At 33.4% G+C, this 16,810-nt stretch overlaps 3 protein-coding genes across 8 annotated transcripts; 2 read left to right on the top strand and 1 right to left on the bottom strand.

The window, feature by feature from the left end:
* Window positions 1-833: 833 nt before the first annotated feature.
* LOC115445523 (replication factor C subunit 4) lies at window positions 834-3,542 on the bottom strand. Its single transcript, XM_030171814.2, has 6 exons — window positions 3,307-3,542; window positions 2,963-3,238; window positions 2,574-2,792; window positions 1,781-1,940; window positions 1,325-1,407; window positions 834-1,109 (listed from the first exon to the last, which is right to left on the bottom strand). The coding sequence occupies exons 1-6, from the start codon at window positions 3,414-3,416 to the stop codon at window positions 902-904; spliced, it is 1,056 nt and encodes a 351-aa protein (XP_030027674.1). The 5' UTR covers window positions 3,417-3,542; the 3' UTR covers window positions 834-901.
* Window positions 3,543-3,779: 237 nt separating this feature from the next.
* LOC115445524 (ribonuclease H2 subunit B) lies at window positions 3,780-6,426 on the top strand. Its single transcript, XM_030171815.2, has 5 exons — window positions 3,780-4,004; window positions 4,084-4,293; window positions 4,958-5,082; window positions 5,455-5,629; window positions 6,041-6,426. The coding sequence occupies exons 1-5, from the start codon at window positions 3,911-3,913 to the stop codon at window positions 6,364-6,366; spliced, it is 930 nt and encodes a 309-aa protein (XP_030027675.2). The 5' UTR covers window positions 3,780-3,910; the 3' UTR covers window positions 6,367-6,426.
* A 581-nt stretch (window positions 6,427-7,007) lies between these two features.
* LOC115445522 (YTH domain-containing family protein 3) lies at window positions 7,008-16,705 on the top strand. Of its 6 annotated transcripts, none has more exons than XM_030171812.2 (6): window positions 7,008-7,341; window positions 7,450-7,474; window positions 10,133-10,264; window positions 11,672-11,680; window positions 12,914-14,562; window positions 14,656-16,705. In XM_030171812.2, the coding sequence occupies exons 1-6, from the start codon at window positions 7,318-7,320 to the stop codon at window positions 14,695-14,697; spliced, it is 1,881 nt and encodes a 626-aa protein (XP_030027672.1). In that variant the 5' UTR covers window positions 7,008-7,317; the 3' UTR covers window positions 14,698-16,705. The 6 variants fall into 6 exon arrangements, with proteins under 6 accessions (XP_030027672.1, XP_030027670.1, XP_030027673.1 ...); XM_030171810.2 differs by having other exon boundaries at window positions 7,009-7,341; window positions 11,672-11,800; XM_030171809.2 differs by having other exon boundaries at window positions 7,010-7,341; window positions 11,672-11,803.
* The last annotated feature ends 105 nt before the right edge of the window (window positions 16,706-16,810 follow it).

Genomic DNA, 16,810 nt, shown 5'->3' with positions numbered 1-16,810 from the left:
TTGAACGCGTGTTTTATCTCACAAATTACTATGACAATGTACGGAAGACGCTACACAAAATATCATACGTGGCGTAATGTGGTGATTCAATATGCATGTGTTCAATACGTCAATATTACACCCAGCCACGCTCTCTATCTAACGAGGCTTTAAATTGTTGAACGGATTTGGATAAAATTTGGCATGCAGGTAGAATATAATAAATAAAAATGATGAGCTACCTTATATTATCAAAGAGAACATGGTGACGCTTTGATTTGGTGTATTACATTTACGCTGGCGGAGCCACTGGCAACGCCTAGTTTTTAGTATCGATAAGAATACTGATTTATTTATAATCAGTCTTAACGAGAATTAAGAAAATTAAAACATAGATTCTCGATATTTATAGTAAGAAAAAGGAAAATTACAGACATATTATACTAATATAAAATACTTTAGATTATATTACTATCACAAATAAAGAAATAGAAAAAAAAAAGAGTTGGAATATTCATTGTGAGTTTTGATAAAATTTAGGGGGTTCTATATTCTCTTATTAAGATAGGAATTTCAAAGATAATTCATTAAATATGGTTTTTGGTCCTTCGAGCCAGCTTTGCAACAAGTATAATGGTTTTGATGTTAATTGTTCTTGGATGTATTACATCAAGGAATCTGGTGATCTCATCACAGTATCTACGAAGATTAAGTGTACAAAAGTACGTCTTAGTTACAGATGATGATGAGAGATGAAAAACGAAATAGACAATAGGTTTATGGGGAAACATATCCCAACATTTGAACAAATTTATGTTCGTAAAACATTCCAAGCAATATTTAATAAAAAGACATAACCAATCTTACCATTATATTTTAGAATAATAAACATATCACATACAATATTAAAATAACATAAAAATCAAGGGTTATTATTAGCCATAATGATGGTGCAGCCTAGGTCTGTGAGCTGCATAACCTCTGCCCCGCCATCAAGCAGCCTGTGGGAGCAAATGGCTACTTTCTCGCTGATAGCACATTTCTGCTTATTGGTTAAGTGTCCAGCTGAAACCACCGTCATGCTGAGTTGCTCCAACAATTGTGCAGCAGAGTAGGCTTCCATTAGGAAACTGGAAATTGTAAGCGAAAATATGAAAAATAATATATTAATAGAATTATATAGAAATATTGTTTTTAAGGTTGTACATAAAAGTTTTATATACAATAAATATTGCAAACTTTCGTCGAATGGATCTAGCAGCACCTGTAGAAGCTATTGCCATCTAGTGAATCTTTAAAAAGTGAGCCCAGTAATTAAAACCTCCGTATAAATATTGATACTTACTTTTCCACAAATTTCTCTAATTCACTATAGTTCTTCACATTCAAATATTCATCAACTAGTTCTTTTGGTACCAATCCAGTGACCTGCAGAAAAAGGATAAACTTGCACATAAGTTAATTAAAATCACTATAATGATATACCAAGATGTATCAGGATATCATAAATAATTATTGTCACTGTAATGTTGATGAATAATATTATGTCTAGAAAGATGAATATGAATCAAGAAAAAGATGAATAATATTATGTCTACAACCAACAGAAAAAATATTGTCCCAACACATTTATGTACAAAACAAAACTTATAAAAATATTTTGTTATGAATTTAAGGTTGCTTAGCACAAGAACAATATTATTGGTGACAAGGACAAAAGATAATCTTTTAGTCCAATTATAACTATTTTTTTCTATTCTTATGAAAAATGAAATTCAGTGAAATGCATAACAGTATTTACCTCAATTAGCCCATCAGCAGTAATCTTGCCGAGGAGTCGCTGGCAGCACTGCAGGGCAGTGAGGGCTCGACGCAAGTCTCCTTCACATGTGTCCACAGCTTGATGCAACACGTCACCTTCACCTACATCCACACCTTCTGCCTCACAAATCTCGCGCAACCTGGAATTGTTGCTCAGAATTTCTCATATTTGTATTTTAAAGTCATTAAATTATGTGTTTTGCAAACATTATTATTTACTAAACAAAATATATTATTGGTTCCATCTACTAACCTATCAGAAGACAATATCACTCTTTATTTACCATAAGTACGAATTCTTCAAACTACACTGCTCAATACCAACTTTCAAATGGTTGTAAGCTCCTAAAGCACTCACCCAAAAGTCTAGTGTGTTGGTATAAGCCAAACCTTATAAGGTTAACAAATGTAACCCACATTAACTGTGATAGTCTGTGCAGGATAGTTAATAAATAATCCTCATGCACAGCTTTGTAGAATCACATCAGAGTTTCTACCATAACATGTTAGCATATAAAAAAGAAAATTTTATATGAACAATAATTCTGTGGTGGCTTATATCTGTAGAAGTATTCATAATTATAATTATAAATTGTATGTTACAATTTCTTTATAGTTTAACAGTACCCTTAGTATTGTCATTGCCTGAACCATGCACAGCAGTATATCTTAGCTTGTTATATTGTGAAAATAACCTTTCCATAAATCTGTTAAACAGAAATGTATCCAAAATATACAAAAGCAATAATACGGACAATTCATTACATGCATACCTTTTGATAACATTTTCTCTAGCAAGTGGCTTGAAACGAAACTTAGAACACCTGCTAGTTATTGGTGGAATAATTCTCGACACATAATTGCAAATAAGGCAGAAGCGTGTGGTGCGTGTTTCTCTTTCCATAGTACGACGTAAGGCTGCCTGTGCTGCTGTTGTCATAGAATCTGCTTCATCAAGAATCACCAACTTGTATGGTGGGCATGGACGGCCACTAAAATTAAAGTTACCACATTAATATTCATTATAAATTCAAGATCTCCAATGTGTTCTATGTGTAGATACTGAAAGATTTTAAATTTTAACTTGTGGCATTATGCCTTTATAGGATAATAATATGTTCTTGAACATAATTCTTTACATCGTAATATGATTGTTACTTACTCTGGCCTAGTGCTGCTAACAGTTAGCTGTGCAAATGTTTTAACTTTGTCCCTGATCACTTGAATACCTCTCTCATCAGACGCATTCAATTCCAATACGCGTTCTCTGGTAATATCGCCAAATAGTTGCCTGGCAGCTGCGAGTATGGCACTAGTTTTACCTGTACCGGGCGGGCCATAGAAAAGTAAGTGTGGCAAATCTCCTCCCGCTAGACATTCGCGCAGCACTTGCACCACTTCTCCTTGATCTACTATGTCATCAATTGTTTTCGGTCGACTGAAATATAATAACTATTAATATTTACAAGTTCGTGTCGAAAACAAGATTTTATCTTAGCAACTCACTATTTCTCAACCCATGGCGCAGGAGGTTTTTTCTTATTTGAAGGTTTGAAACCTGATGAGGATGGTTTATCGACCGCTGATATTTTGCCTGTTTTCAAAAAAGCCTGCATTGTAAATTTACTTTAAGCCAAAAACAAGTTACAAAATACACTTAGAGAAAAGCGCGGTTTCCGGTTTTTGTAATTCTTCGAGCTCTAAGTGTCAAACTACGTTTCGTTATAACGTTCTTCAGAATGAAAAAAAATATATGAATTGATATTAGCTTAAAAGAGATAAAAGATATATATGCTACAAAATGTATCTAACGATATTCGTGCTTCTGCAGTAAAATTTGACGTTAGTGATGACTTTTAGGATAATCTTAACTCGCCTATATTACCGATTTTGTATACCTATGTGTAATCCATGAAATAGCCTTATTATCTACCGATTTTTGAATAAATGACAAACAACTGTGCCCAGCCCTTTAATTGTCATTTGTCAAATTTAAATTAATATTTTCTAGGTTTCAACTTTTAAAGCGGGAAAATTTGCTGAAAGCAAATATTGTTGTATTAATATTTATCCCAAATACCTTTTATTGAACGTAATTTAAAGGCGTAAAATGTCAACAAGAAGTAAAAGAGCCAAAGAGGCTGCACAAACTAATAAAGTCATCTATAAAAGAGTCGAGAATTCATGGGTGTTATTGGTTAGAGGTTTGTAAATATTTTGACTTGTATCACGCTGTACTTTCCTATTCACATATTATATTGAATATGCTTATTTGCTCCCCAGATTCTTTGTTGGAAAACAACAATTTCAGTATTGTAACTCTTCCTCACCCAGCACATAGTCAACCATCAAAGTATTGCCTGGATGATAATCAGAAAAAGATTTTTGAAGTGGTGACGTTCAAGGAGCCCCACCGATCTTGGTTTATTGGAGACACAGTCAAATCAGATGGAAGTCTGCAAATATTAACTCCCATTAATCCTTTATTTTTAGGTAAAATATTTTAATTACTTCCATATTATAACAGTTTTTTCTATTTGGACATGATTTATTCAAATTCTTTGTTCCAAAAAATTACACACAGCCCTAAGATAATAATAAAATATATTGTATAGTATCAATAAACCAGCTTATTTGTGTCAAGAATAAATAAATACACATCGTGGATAATTGAATTAAATTTATAGAATGTACCAAATAACATGGCAAAAGTGATCATTGGTTCTAACTCGGATATTACAATTAAAAATTCCTATAGCTACCTCACTCAAATCTATCTCAAAGTGGTGTCCCTAATCATGTTGGCATAGAAGTAAGTAATAAAACATCTACCTGACTGGTACCATGTTACAATAGAGATAGCAATATTAACTATCTTCACTCTGTTCAGGAAGAAACTTGTTTAGTTATCACAACATCAAATGTATTAGTAACAAGGGCTTAATGCCATGTTGTCAGTAGTACTTTAAATGTTTGTTGGCCATATTATTTGGTGCACACTTTATTACAGAAAGTTTATCTTTCATATTAATTCTTATTTTCAAGAAATATACAGTAACCAATAAACAACTATAAAATTCAATGACCATTGTTAAATTAGCAATAATATTGCCTTTTTCTACAATAAAATATTTTCATAATGTAAATTCTGTTTCAGTATTACCTCGGTTAAGAGAACAGTGTAGTGATAAAGCTATACCTTTGGAAGATCTTTTATCAGAAAAAGGATTCAACAGGATTTTAGATTATGTGCCACAGATGGATTCCATAGCTGATCTGAAGGTGACTTCTGTCTCTATATCTTATAGAATGCTATGTTTATAAATTACAATGGATTCATTATATTTTGTGTTGTCTTAACCTCCATTGAATATTGATATGACAATAATGTAATATTAACTCAATTGCAATTTTTGTACTTTTGTTAGACAGTCATGTGTGTACATACGGACATAAAAGTATCTCATAAAAAATATGACCTTTTCTGTGCCTTTCAAAGCAGTAATTTTGCACCATAATATGTATGTCTTGCACTAAGTTTAGAAATTATTCTAGGCTTAACGCTTAACATAAAGTGTGCTTTAATAGAATCACTGTATCTTCTTCGAAGCAATATGCAATAAAAAAAACTAATACCTATAAATTATATTTAAGGGTCCACCAGATTTAAAAGCTTATAAATACAATGAAGAAAAAACTTTGAATTGGCTTGAGGAGAGAGTTCGTAAATTATCTGGTGTACTGCGTGAGAAGAATATTCATGTGACATCTGGAGCCGTATCTGCAACATTTGTTACTAGTAAATTGGAAAATGATAATATTGATGAAGGTAGCTATTTGTTTAAACATAACCCTTACTTTCTTTATTTAATGACTATTTATAGTGCACTTGTCTGTATGATTTTAAATTCTATAAGACTGAAAAGTAGATACAGTCTCTGTATTATAATGTAGTAGCTTTAATCCACACAATTAGACACATATTCATGATATCTGCAAATATATCTTTCGGTTCTTTGTGTTGTGGGGCAAAAAGTCCCTTGTTCCTGAAATATATCATATAAACGAAACGGGACTTGTGTTTCAGTGTGATGATGTAATTAACTTTTGTTATTACATACTATAATAAAATAATTTAAATTCGTTTCGAATTTGTCCTTTTATCACCCAACACTTTATAATAGTTATAGTTTACAAACTACAATGAAATAAAATATGATAAACTTCTTTTATTTTTCAGAATTTTATTTAAGGTATGCTCATGGTGTTATATCAGAATACATACAAGATGACTTGATGCAAAGTTTAGAAAAAAGGTTTAATTTCAAACCTGAATTAATTGAGACAATAGGACATAAACGCAAATCTGAAGAGGAAAGTGACTCAAAGAAAGAGGTGAAAAAAATAAAACGGGAAAAATCTGAAGCTGTCAGTACTAATGAATTAGCTTACAGCCAAGTATCTCCGGAAGTAAAAAAACCAAAAACTTTAACATCCAAAGAAAAGGCAAGACAAAAAGCTGCTAGTGGCACGAAAACCATTTCATCGTTTTTCATGAAAAAATAATCAATACAAAAACATATTATTATACATATAAAATAAATTAAGTATGAGGAGAACCAACAAGTCTTGCTATTTATTTATAATAACAATACCCTTATGACCCACACGGAGGCACACATTATATTTCGAGCCCAATACAACCTCATCTGTATTCATTCATTTGACTTTCCCTTATCGAATCTAACATACATGATGTGTATTCATTTTCCGATTACTGGCTGGTAATTCATTCAGGACACTCGGACTACTACCCGTATTCGCTGGTATTACATCGGAATTAAAACATCAGCCCAGTAGAAAATAATTAAGGCACAGTATTTGACTTTAGATTAGACTACAACTGGTGAATAGAATGGCATGAATTTCAAGGTTTGCAAATGCAAGTCTAACTCGAGAGCTGTAATTAGATTCAATGTTATAGCAAACTGATATTGAACAAATTCAAATAAAATTTTACAATGTAGAATAAAATTAAGGTCAAAGGATTAGTAAGCTCGGCCGAAATATATTTAGTTAAAAAAAATAGGAACTTAAATTAGGGAATAGCCCGAATCGTAAATACCGATTTTTTTTCTGAAAAGACGGTGGTTTCCATTGGCAGCGCTGGTATGCTCATTTCCTTTACTCATAATAAACATAATTCAACATCCAAAAAACAACACTTTTATTATCCATGTATTCATTTTCTTGATGGATTAGAATTCTTCCAAATTAAATTAGTTTTCGTGCAAAACAATTGGCAACATCGTTGTAGTCGCCATTAGCAAACGTCCATCCGTTTCGTTTCGGACTTTCAGTAGATTTTTTAATAGTGCGGACATTTTTTTATAAAGCGCTTTAGTTAGGTAAATCTTGGACACGTTGGACTCAGTGTAGTGTAACTGATGTGATTTATTTTGTTATTGTCGTGATTAAAGACTTCCTAAGTGCTTTATATTCGTAAAATCGCGGCCAATGTCAGCAGGCGTGTCAGATCAGGTATTTCGCATTTACGGTACTTTTGTGGTATAACTACGCTGTTTGATATGTTTCTCTATGATTAATAACACGTCTGTATCTCTTGTTTCATGTTTGCATCGGTTGTAGCGGATGAAAGGGCAAGGGAACCAAGGTAAAATATTGTATCATTATGACGTTGCAATGTATTCTTTGCTAGAAAACAGCGTTGCCGGTCGCCGATCGTCTTTGCACCCTGCGTTCGTTACCATTCCGCCGTGATTAAAGCTGTGTTCTTGTACTTTCACTTTCTTTTTCAATGATGTGCATATCGGATTGTGCAGTTGATAGTTTGCTGATAATGTTGTACATCTTTAGTTTGTTATTAGTCTAAGTTTTTGCCAATCATTTGTGGCGGTGTAGGTGTTGCGCTTCCCACGGAATCCTCTGTAATATTGTTTGGCTATGTTATAACACCTACACAGAATCAATAATCTTGCAAGATTATTTGTGAACTTGTGTAGCAGTAATGTTCTGTGTTATACCATTTGGTGAGTTATAGCAACTACTATGTAGCTATTGCCTTTAAGAAATATTCATATGATTTAATTTTTTGTCTATGTTTTAGAAATTGTATATAATAAACTTCTTAAATTGTTGGAAAATGTCACTTATTGTTTATTAAATAATAAAACATTGGATAGTTAATCTTTTAGCTATCAGTTTTTCAAACCTTTTCTCTTGTTATTATAATAAAAACATATTTAGTTAAACAATGAAGTTCTTTATATAACATTTTTTACCTGTTTTAGAGTACTCTACATATACTATGAAATGAAAGAAATGTAATGAAATTAAGATTTTGTTTTTTTTTTTATTTATGTAAGATTACATGCATAAGTTAGCTGTTAACTTACCATATGAAATACACTGAGAATAAAAAATATGTCTGTTGAATAAGCATACATTTTCCTATAATTATTAATATTAGAAATTAATTATGGTAAATATTTAATCTTGCATTTTTATAAAAATACTGTGAAATATTGTATATTGCATTGATTAATGAAACTGATTCCATTTTATTTATAATAAGTTTGTTTACATAATGCTCTGCAAATATATTGTGTTAATTTGCATAAACCAATGCATGTTAGCTTGATTGAAGTTGAAGGTCTTTCTTTCAATGAATGTGTGTTATGTAACATATTCATATTAAATATGAATAACATGGATACCATCAATGTTTGACAGTTATACACAATAATATATTCTTTAATATGCTTATTTATTGAAGTGACTAAAAACAATAATGTTATTGTATTATTCCCCATGTATGCCTTGGTGACACATTAATGACTAACTCTTGAAACATTATGTTGTGAAACTTACATCTTCCTTTAGAAATATCTAAACTTATTGGTAATGAAACATGTATACATATTTGACAGTTCTACTCAATCATTTATTGTAGTCCAGTGTAGGTCACGATACAGTAAGCGAAGAAGGAATTAGACATATTTCATCCATTCCAGGGTAGCAAACTAGAATGAACAATTTACATTTATGTTGCTTGGTAGTAAAACAATTTCTTTGTCAAATAAGCCCTTTACTTGTATAATATAGACATGTAAATATTATTCCATGATAATGTTATAAAATAGAGCAAAATTATGTAAAACCTCTGACAAGTCATAATTCTACAACATTGTTGGAATTTAAAAACAACTTGTTTGTCACAAAGGTTAATTCTGTAATTAGAATATGATAAGAAAGAAGGCATGCTGAGTGATTAGGAGTTTACAGATATTATTTAATAGGTATTCCAAATGTTATTTGGTTTGAGTTAATGTGGTAGTAATTTGTTTCTAGTGAATCAACATTATGTTGTATTGAAATGTTATTATATATTACTAGCTACTCTGTATTATAATACATATTGTGTTAAATTTTAATAATTTACTTGAAAAGGTTTATAAGATTATGTGTGTAATAGATTTATATCCTTGAGCATTCTGTTGTGGAAATTGTTCAATTCTAGCATGTAAAGTAAATTATTTGTTGTTAAAGATTATAGTTAAATCTTTTGGAAGTTCTTTACTAGAGCTATCATATTATATGCTATCTATACATGGTACTGTCACATGACCTTGCTATTTACAAGTAACTGACTCAAATTACTATACAGTTTTTTTAACAGCCTGGTTTTATACATTGTTGTATACAAAGTAGCACTTCATATATTATAACTATGGTAAACCTCAATCTCATAAAAATAAAAAAAATATCATAGAAATAAAATGTCCCCTTAAGCACAAAAACATACCTAGGCTTTAAGTAATTTGAGAAGACAAGTAAAAATTATTTTGACACAATACAATGAGAATTCCAATATTAGATTGATTTAGAAACAATATTTAAGGTTTAACATTTTAAAATGGCATTTATTGTTTGAAATGGTTTTTGTATTACTAAAGGAATGAATTTAGTATAATTATTTATAAAAATAAGCACAATATTAAAATTCCTTCTCTGGGTGTAGCATTTAGACAGCAATAATTTATTTTTCTTTATATATTATAAACATATTATGGATTATAGCATTATTAATTTTATAATAAAAAAAACATTATATTTGCTACTCCATTAAATTATTTATATCTTTATTATACCTATTTAAAATTATTATTATTAGGTCTCAATTTATAAATATTACTAAATATGCCATGCTCACGGAAGCTCTGCTCATGCATGATTGATGATGCTGCATCTCTGATTGTAAAAAATTAAAAAATCTTGTCTTACATTAACCAAACATCCCCTATACTTACAGTGACAAATGCACAGAAAGAGCAACATTTAGAGAGTGGCGGTGACGAGTTGGCGGAGGTGTCATGGCGTCACCAGCAACAGCCGTCGTATGCGCCACCAATCTCGTCAGCAGCCGATCACTACAGCGCGGCAGGTAGGTACTATAACTTTAAATTTTTATTACACCAGTAGTATATTAGTTGAATGAGATGTTTGTGCATGCAACAATCTGCATCTGTTGTATGTATTAGGCTTGTTTGGTGACAATGTTTTTTTTTTCTTATAAATACAAACTTGTTTAACTATAACATGCACAAACAGCTTGCTTCTTTAATTGGTATTATGGTATGACGAATGGCATGACGCCAATAGGGTATTTGACTCTTAATTTTAAAATTTGATGTATCAAGCTAGAATTGCTTAAATCAGTATGTATATACAATTTTAATATGTAATGTATTTTATAAGAATAAGGTTTTTGGGTTAGAAATTTGATACTTTGTTTCCCCTTATGAATCAACAGTGGTGGGCATCAAATTCTATTTGGCTAAAATATATTTACATAGCTTTTTGTTTTCAATTGACTTAAAATTCTATTCTTTTGTTTTTCAAATTGGCTCGGCTTCACTTTAATTGCATATGAGCAATTGGCACCTTCAGTAATTATTTAAAGTTTGTGCCAGGAGAATAATTTTATAATCCGGTGTTTTATTTTCGTGATATTATTGTAAAAACTTACAATGAATATCTACTTATTCTTCATCTTTTATTATGCAGAAGAGTTACATACCCTATTGGTTTAAAATAAAGAATAAATATTCACATAAAGAAAATACAATGATTTTCTAGATTGCTCTTAGCTAAAGAAAGGTCCATAAATAAATATACTATAATTATTCTATTACTAATAAAACATGATAATCTTGTTTGTATCATATCTTTGAATGAAAATAGTGAAAAAATAAGGAGGAATTCATATTGTAGAACAATGTTTCATGTGGCCATGTAATTAAAATTCAACTTAATGTGGCGAAAGGAAATACTTGTTTACCTTGAAGCATATTTTACACTTCCGATAAAGTGATTTCAAATGAATATAAGATAGGAATAGAGTGAATGTGAACTATTTAGGAATAATAAAATAGAGTACTAACCTTAATGTTTACATGATTGTTTTTTTAGAGAATTCATTGCGCTTTTTTAACTATATAATATAATTTCATTAGGTAATTTTATGGTAGTTATATTACATACATTTAATCATTTAGATTTTAAGCGAGTCACAATTTGAGGTGTCTCATTTTGGGCTAAACATTGTACGTAGTCTTTTGGAAATTAGATATTTAATGAAATATCAGTTTCTAACACTGATACGAATAATATTTTATATGCTGTTTGTAATAAAAAGAAACGTTTTAAATTTAAAAAGAATATAATATTTAAAATTTTCATAAAAACATCTTTTGGTCTTGTTGCACTAATCATATCAGTACAATACTAGTCCAAACCGTTAAGAAAAATGGGATATCTCCTTTGAGGAAAATATTTTCCATCATTTCAGGTTATTACGGTACAACAGCACTTCCTTATCAAGCTTTTGGAGTCGGGGATGGGACATGGTCCACCAATGGAACAGACCCGATGACTTTCCTCGGAGGATACAATCCTCACGATTCTTATGGAATGGATGGTAGCTAGTATTTATTCAGTAACAAGAGAAAAGATGTACTTTTACACCCCAAAGTCATAAGTATTAAGAAGTCAACATTATATTGGCACAAAAAATATTTTCGATATTTAAATTTCATAAGAAAAATATATTTCATGTAATTGGAAATAACATGTGTTGAACACACCTGTTAGAATTATTATAAACAGTAGAACCTCGAATATCCGAATTAATTAAGACACCTTACTAGATATGTAAATATTAAATTGTACTCCGATATCCACCATAATTAGACCACTTTATATTCGATTGTTTTAGGTAAAACAGATCACATAATCCATGTTTACTCAACCTTTGACTACAAAAATATTTTTCGAATTATAAGAGCTGGTGCAAACAAAGATGAGCTTATTTAAACTAGACGTTAAAAAAAAAACAACAATAAATAATTAACGGAAATAAGCAAGTCAATATAATGTAACAAATTTCTACAAATCAGTAATGTAATAATAGGTTGTTTAGTTATCTGAGTTTAATAATGACCAGTATTAATGTAATGCTGTGTTACAGCCGTACTCTTCGGTTTTGTAGTGTTATCAATAAATAAAGCGTTTCTTTGTAAAAATATTTTGAGAGCACCATCTTACGTCATTTACTGTCGCCAGATTAACAACATTGTTAATTTAAATAACTAATTGTTCTCATACATCGATAATATAACCAACGAAGTTTAATAAACAGTTGATTCCAAGAAAAAGAAACATTCGTTGGAATGTGTATGTATTTCTATAATTTTCTACATAGTTTTGGTTTAAAATCAAAGTATATAGGTATTTACTTATTGCATTATTGATTTACGATATATCGTACATTAATATAACACTAAAAGGTTACTCATTATTTCTTTAACAATTCTGTTAGATTTAGTTTACTTCAACGAAATGATACTGTAAATTACCAGGAAGTTGCAATATATCACTTGAGATTTCAATAAGTATGTATCGATACAGGCAGATATGGATATAATTGATAATTCGAATAATCCAGGTTCTACACTAAAAATCACTTATGAAGCTTTGGTATGATTGTTTTAAAAGAACATTTCTTATAAACATTTACATGATTTGATTTCAGGCGTATTTGGCCCTTCGACAACACCATTCTCTACGGCTGCGTTCGGACAGCCGGCATCAACTTTTAATTATTTTCACGGCAACGGTGACTACTCCACGTGGGGTCAGCTAGGTCGCGCAAAACAATATGACGATTATTACAGAGCTGATGGTTTGTATGTGCCGGATGGCGTCAAAGCGGTCGAGACGGGCGTGCAGGCGCTCTCGCTCGGGGACCACAAGCAGGACAAGGACCGCCCTCCGGAACTCAAAGACGTGTCCGGCGGATCGCAACCCAAAAAGATGACATGGGCTTCCATCGCCAGCCAACCGGCCAAGCCGGCGCCCTCCTCGCAGGGCGGCGTTATCAAGAAGAAGGGCCCTGGCATGCCTCCGCCGCCGATAGTGCCCGGTAAGCACAATATGGATATTAGTACTTGGGACGCGGGCAAAACCGCGCCGGTGGTGACTGCACCGCCTCCACCGCCGCTGCAACCGCCCGTGCCGGCGCCGCTGCCTATGGCTGCACCAGCGCCCGCACCCGCGCCACCACCGCCGACACCGTTGCAGCAGCAGCGGGGCCCGCCACCGCCGCACCAGCCTCCGCCTGCGTGGGCTCATCCTCCTCGCGGCCCTCCTCCGCACCAGCCGATGCCGCAGCACCAGCCACGTCCACCGCTACCTGCGCCGCCGGTCGCCGCTCAACCACCACCCCCGACCGCACCGCCCCAACCACATCCCGTGCTGGATGAACTCCGCATCAAAAATGATTATAATCCAAAGGAGTTCGATTTGAGTGCTCCGATGGCACGATTTTTTGTGATCAAATCCTATTCGGAAGACGACATCCACCGCAGCATCAAGTATGAGATCTGGTGCAGCACCGAGCATGGCAACAAACGGCTGGACGCGGCGTTCCGCGAGCGCGAGAGGGAGGGAGGCGCTGTGTTTTTGTTCTTTTCGGTAAACGGCAGTGGACATTTTTGTGGCATGGCTCGCATGATGAGTGCGGTCGATTACAACTCCAACTCGAGTGTGTGGTCGCAGGACAAGTGGAAGGGACAATTCCGCGTTAGGTGGATCTACGTTAAAGATGTTCCAAACGGGCAACTACGTCATATCAAATTAGAGAATAACGAAAACAAACCGGTGACGAACTCTCGCGACACCCAGGAGGTGCCGCACGCGAAAGGTTTGCAGGTACTGCGGATCATGCACTGCTACTGCCACTCCACCTCTATATTTGATGACTTCATCCATTACGAAAGACGACAAGAGGAGGAGGATTCCCGTAAAGTCCCGCATCATAATAACCATGAAAATAATCGTGACGAGCACGAGGGCGGTCGTGGTTACCGGAACTATCGCGACCATCGGGATGGACGTGATGGTCGCGATCACCGCGACGGACGCGAGCCACGAGAGCCCCGGGAGCCGCGCGATTCGCGTGAGCCGAGGGATGCACGAGACCTGCGTGACCCGCGAGACCCGCGGGACCCGCGTGACCAGCGTGATCCAAGGGACCCTCGCGACCAGCGTGACTCGCGCGACCCGCGTGATCCGCGTGACTTCCGCGAGCCTCGCGACCATCGCGACCACCGAGATGACCGCGACCCTCGTGACAACAGGGATCATTCGTATCGCGATCGTGATTATAGATCCCAGCATAAGGTTTGTTAAACCATTACTCAATTAAATGTAAAATATTTCTTAAGTTAAACGCATTTTGGTTGTAATAAAACTAATATTTTTCTCATGTTGCAGGATCGGGACGGCTCACGTGGACGTGGACGTTCTCGTAACTGATTGTATTTGTTGTGTCAGAACAGTATGAGGACTGACTTCTCCCCATAGACAACTAGTAGTAGAGTAATTAATTGGTACCGCATTACACAAGATGTATGCACAGTGACATACATGGATGGGATAATGTAACATTTTCATCATTACGTGACCGGTGAATGTTGCGTTTCAACCTGAACAGTTACAATGTAACATACTATATTGTTTTAAACAGTGCATCGCAAAAAAAAAACTTTCAACAAATTAAAATGTGCTAAATAATATTTCGTACTGGAAGAACGTTTAATTAAGCAAACGCCTAGTGAACAGAACATTATATAAATAAACACCGTGATCATCGTGCGTCAGTTCCGTGTCACACGGCGACGGGTAAAATCGTAGACTTTGTTTCAAATTTGTGGACTGAATCGATTAATAATATAGTAATTTTTATAACTAGAAAATTCTGTGGTGAGAGGAGTTGATCCTTTTGATTAGGGACCGGTAAAACTAATTGAAATGGCGAAACAAACAACAACGTGACCGCGCGCGACTGAGTGTAGTGTTTAAACGATACCGCATCATCAGTGTCTTATTATTATGTGGTGATTTGTAACTTTTGTATTACACAACAATTGTAAGCGAACCAGCTGTGGACATTTTGTATACATTTTTAATATCATTATAAAGGACTGTTATGACGCATTCTCTCGTGGCATTGTGTTCGATTTTACTCCATTGCGTGATGAATTTAATTTTTATCATACATTGATATATTCGGTGACAAACTACACGTAGTAGTTGTGTGGAGTAGAATCATATTATAATTATCTAAATTGTGATCTATGGTGACTAAGGAGGAACCGATAAATGTATTTGATCTAAAATTACTCATGCAGGGCTAATTAAGATTGCTATGGATGTTATCGGACATGCTCAAGTACGTTGTACGATCAGACGCAGTCGACGATAATTTTAATTGCCTTTGCAAGAGCATTAAAAGTTTAGCTACCTAGTACATCAATTGTTCCTTGTTAGTTCTTTTAACATGTGTACATATTTGTATTGTTTACAAAACATTATTTTTTCTACTTTTAAGTGCAATTACAGTGTGACGAGAGAAATTTGACAATCAATAGGATTTTCCTTTATATATTTTATTTTGAGGCCTGACCAGAAACTATGAAATATGCCATATATTTTGTGAGATATATTACTATGGCTTTATGTGCTACTTGTGTGTATTTGGTTAAAGTTACAAATAAAACATCAGTTTTGTTAGTGTTATGTATATTCACAACATCTGAAAGTGTAATTATATACTTATTATTGTAAAAAATAGTTGTGAGTTTAATTAATACTTAACATTATTTTTATGTATTTACTTACATAAAGTTTATTTTTTTCTAAGACACAAAATACACAATATGTTTTGATCATACATTAATATAATTATATATAATAACAAGTGATATACGAACATAAATTACGTCAGAAATTTTGATATTAAGTATATTTATTGTCTAGTTAGTTTAATTGTCACCTAAATTATTTGTTGCCATTTGTCATTTGATATTTTCTTCTACAAGATGATCAGAACTATATATGTTATCTATTATAACTTTTATCTGATAATAATAATTTCTAAAATGGGAAAGTACATGAAAATATCTAATTCGAGTCACTGGTTGGTCCTCAAATAATTATTTTATTATTATGCATGTATCCCCACCTTTGTTTCAGTGCCTTTGTCCTCATCGAACATAATATTCGCCAATCGGTTCATGTTTTCCGTAGACGTATAGTATCTATAGTGCCACAAAATGAATTTTTTCAAAGCCTAAATAATTTGTAGTTAATAATTTTGCTAATGTATTAGGTATTTTTCTGTTTTAACCAATTTTAGTTTTTATCGTGATTTATTAAGAAGTTTATTTTTCCTTTCCGTAAGCAGTGTTATTTTGGAAATTGTCGTAATACATACCTAAAATTTCTTATCTGATAAATGGATTAAAGCCTGTCATAGAAATTGGTACGTGTTATTTTTGTATAAAACCCTTCCCGATCTTCAGGATCATAAATGAGAGCACATGATTAATTTGTGTGTCATACGTCATCACGTACGTATCATATTAAA

The sequence above is a fragment of the Manduca sexta genome, chromosome 28 (genome assembly GCF_014839805.1).
Source record: "Manduca sexta isolate Smith_Timp_Sample1 chromosome 28, JHU_Msex_v1.0, whole genome shotgun sequence".
In the NCBI taxonomy this organism is placed as follows: domain Eukaryota; kingdom Metazoa; phylum Arthropoda; class Insecta; order Lepidoptera; family Sphingidae; genus Manduca; species Manduca sexta.
Note: the sequence above shows the minus strand (reverse complement) of the source record. Positions and strands in the feature narration are given on the sequence as shown.

Excerpts from the sequence above, each read along its gene's own strand:
- LOC115445523 (XM_030171814.2), bottom strand. The coding sequence starts at position 3,416 with ATGCAGGCTTTTTTGAAAACAGGCAAAATATCAGCGGTCGATAAACCA. Across the intron at positions 1,941-2,573 it reads AGAGAAAATGTTATCAAAAG|GTTGCGCGAGATTTGTGAGG; the intron begins GTATGCATGTAA and ends CAACAATTCCAG. Across the intron at positions 1,408-1,780 it reads CTGCTGATGGGCTAATTGAG|GTCACTGGATTGGTACCAAA; the intron begins GTAAATACTGTT and ends CTTTTTCTGCAG.
- LOC115445524 (XM_030171815.2), top strand. The coding sequence starts at position 3,911 with ATGTCAACAAGAAGTAAAAGAGCCAAAGAGGCTGCACAAACTAATAAA. Across the intron at positions 4,005-4,083 it reads ATGGGTGTTATTGGTTAGAG|ATTCTTTGTTGGAAAACAAC; the intron begins GTTTGTAAATAT and ends TTTGCTCCCCAG. Across the intron at positions 5,083-5,454 it reads ATTCCATAGCTGATCTGAAG|GGTCCACCAGATTTAAAAGC; the intron begins GTGACTTCTGTC and ends ATTATATTTAAG.
- LOC115445522 (XM_030171809.2), top strand. The coding sequence starts at position 7,318 with ATGTCAGCAGGCGTGTCAGATCAG. Across the intron at positions 7,475-10,132 it reads GAAAGGGCAAGGGAACCAAG|TGACAAATGCACAGAAAGAG; the intron begins GTAAAATATTGT and ends CTATACTTACAG. Across the intron at positions 14,563-14,655 it reads ATTATAGATCCCAGCATAAG|GATCGGGACGGCTCACGTGG; the intron begins GTTTGTTAAACC and ends CTCATGTTGCAG.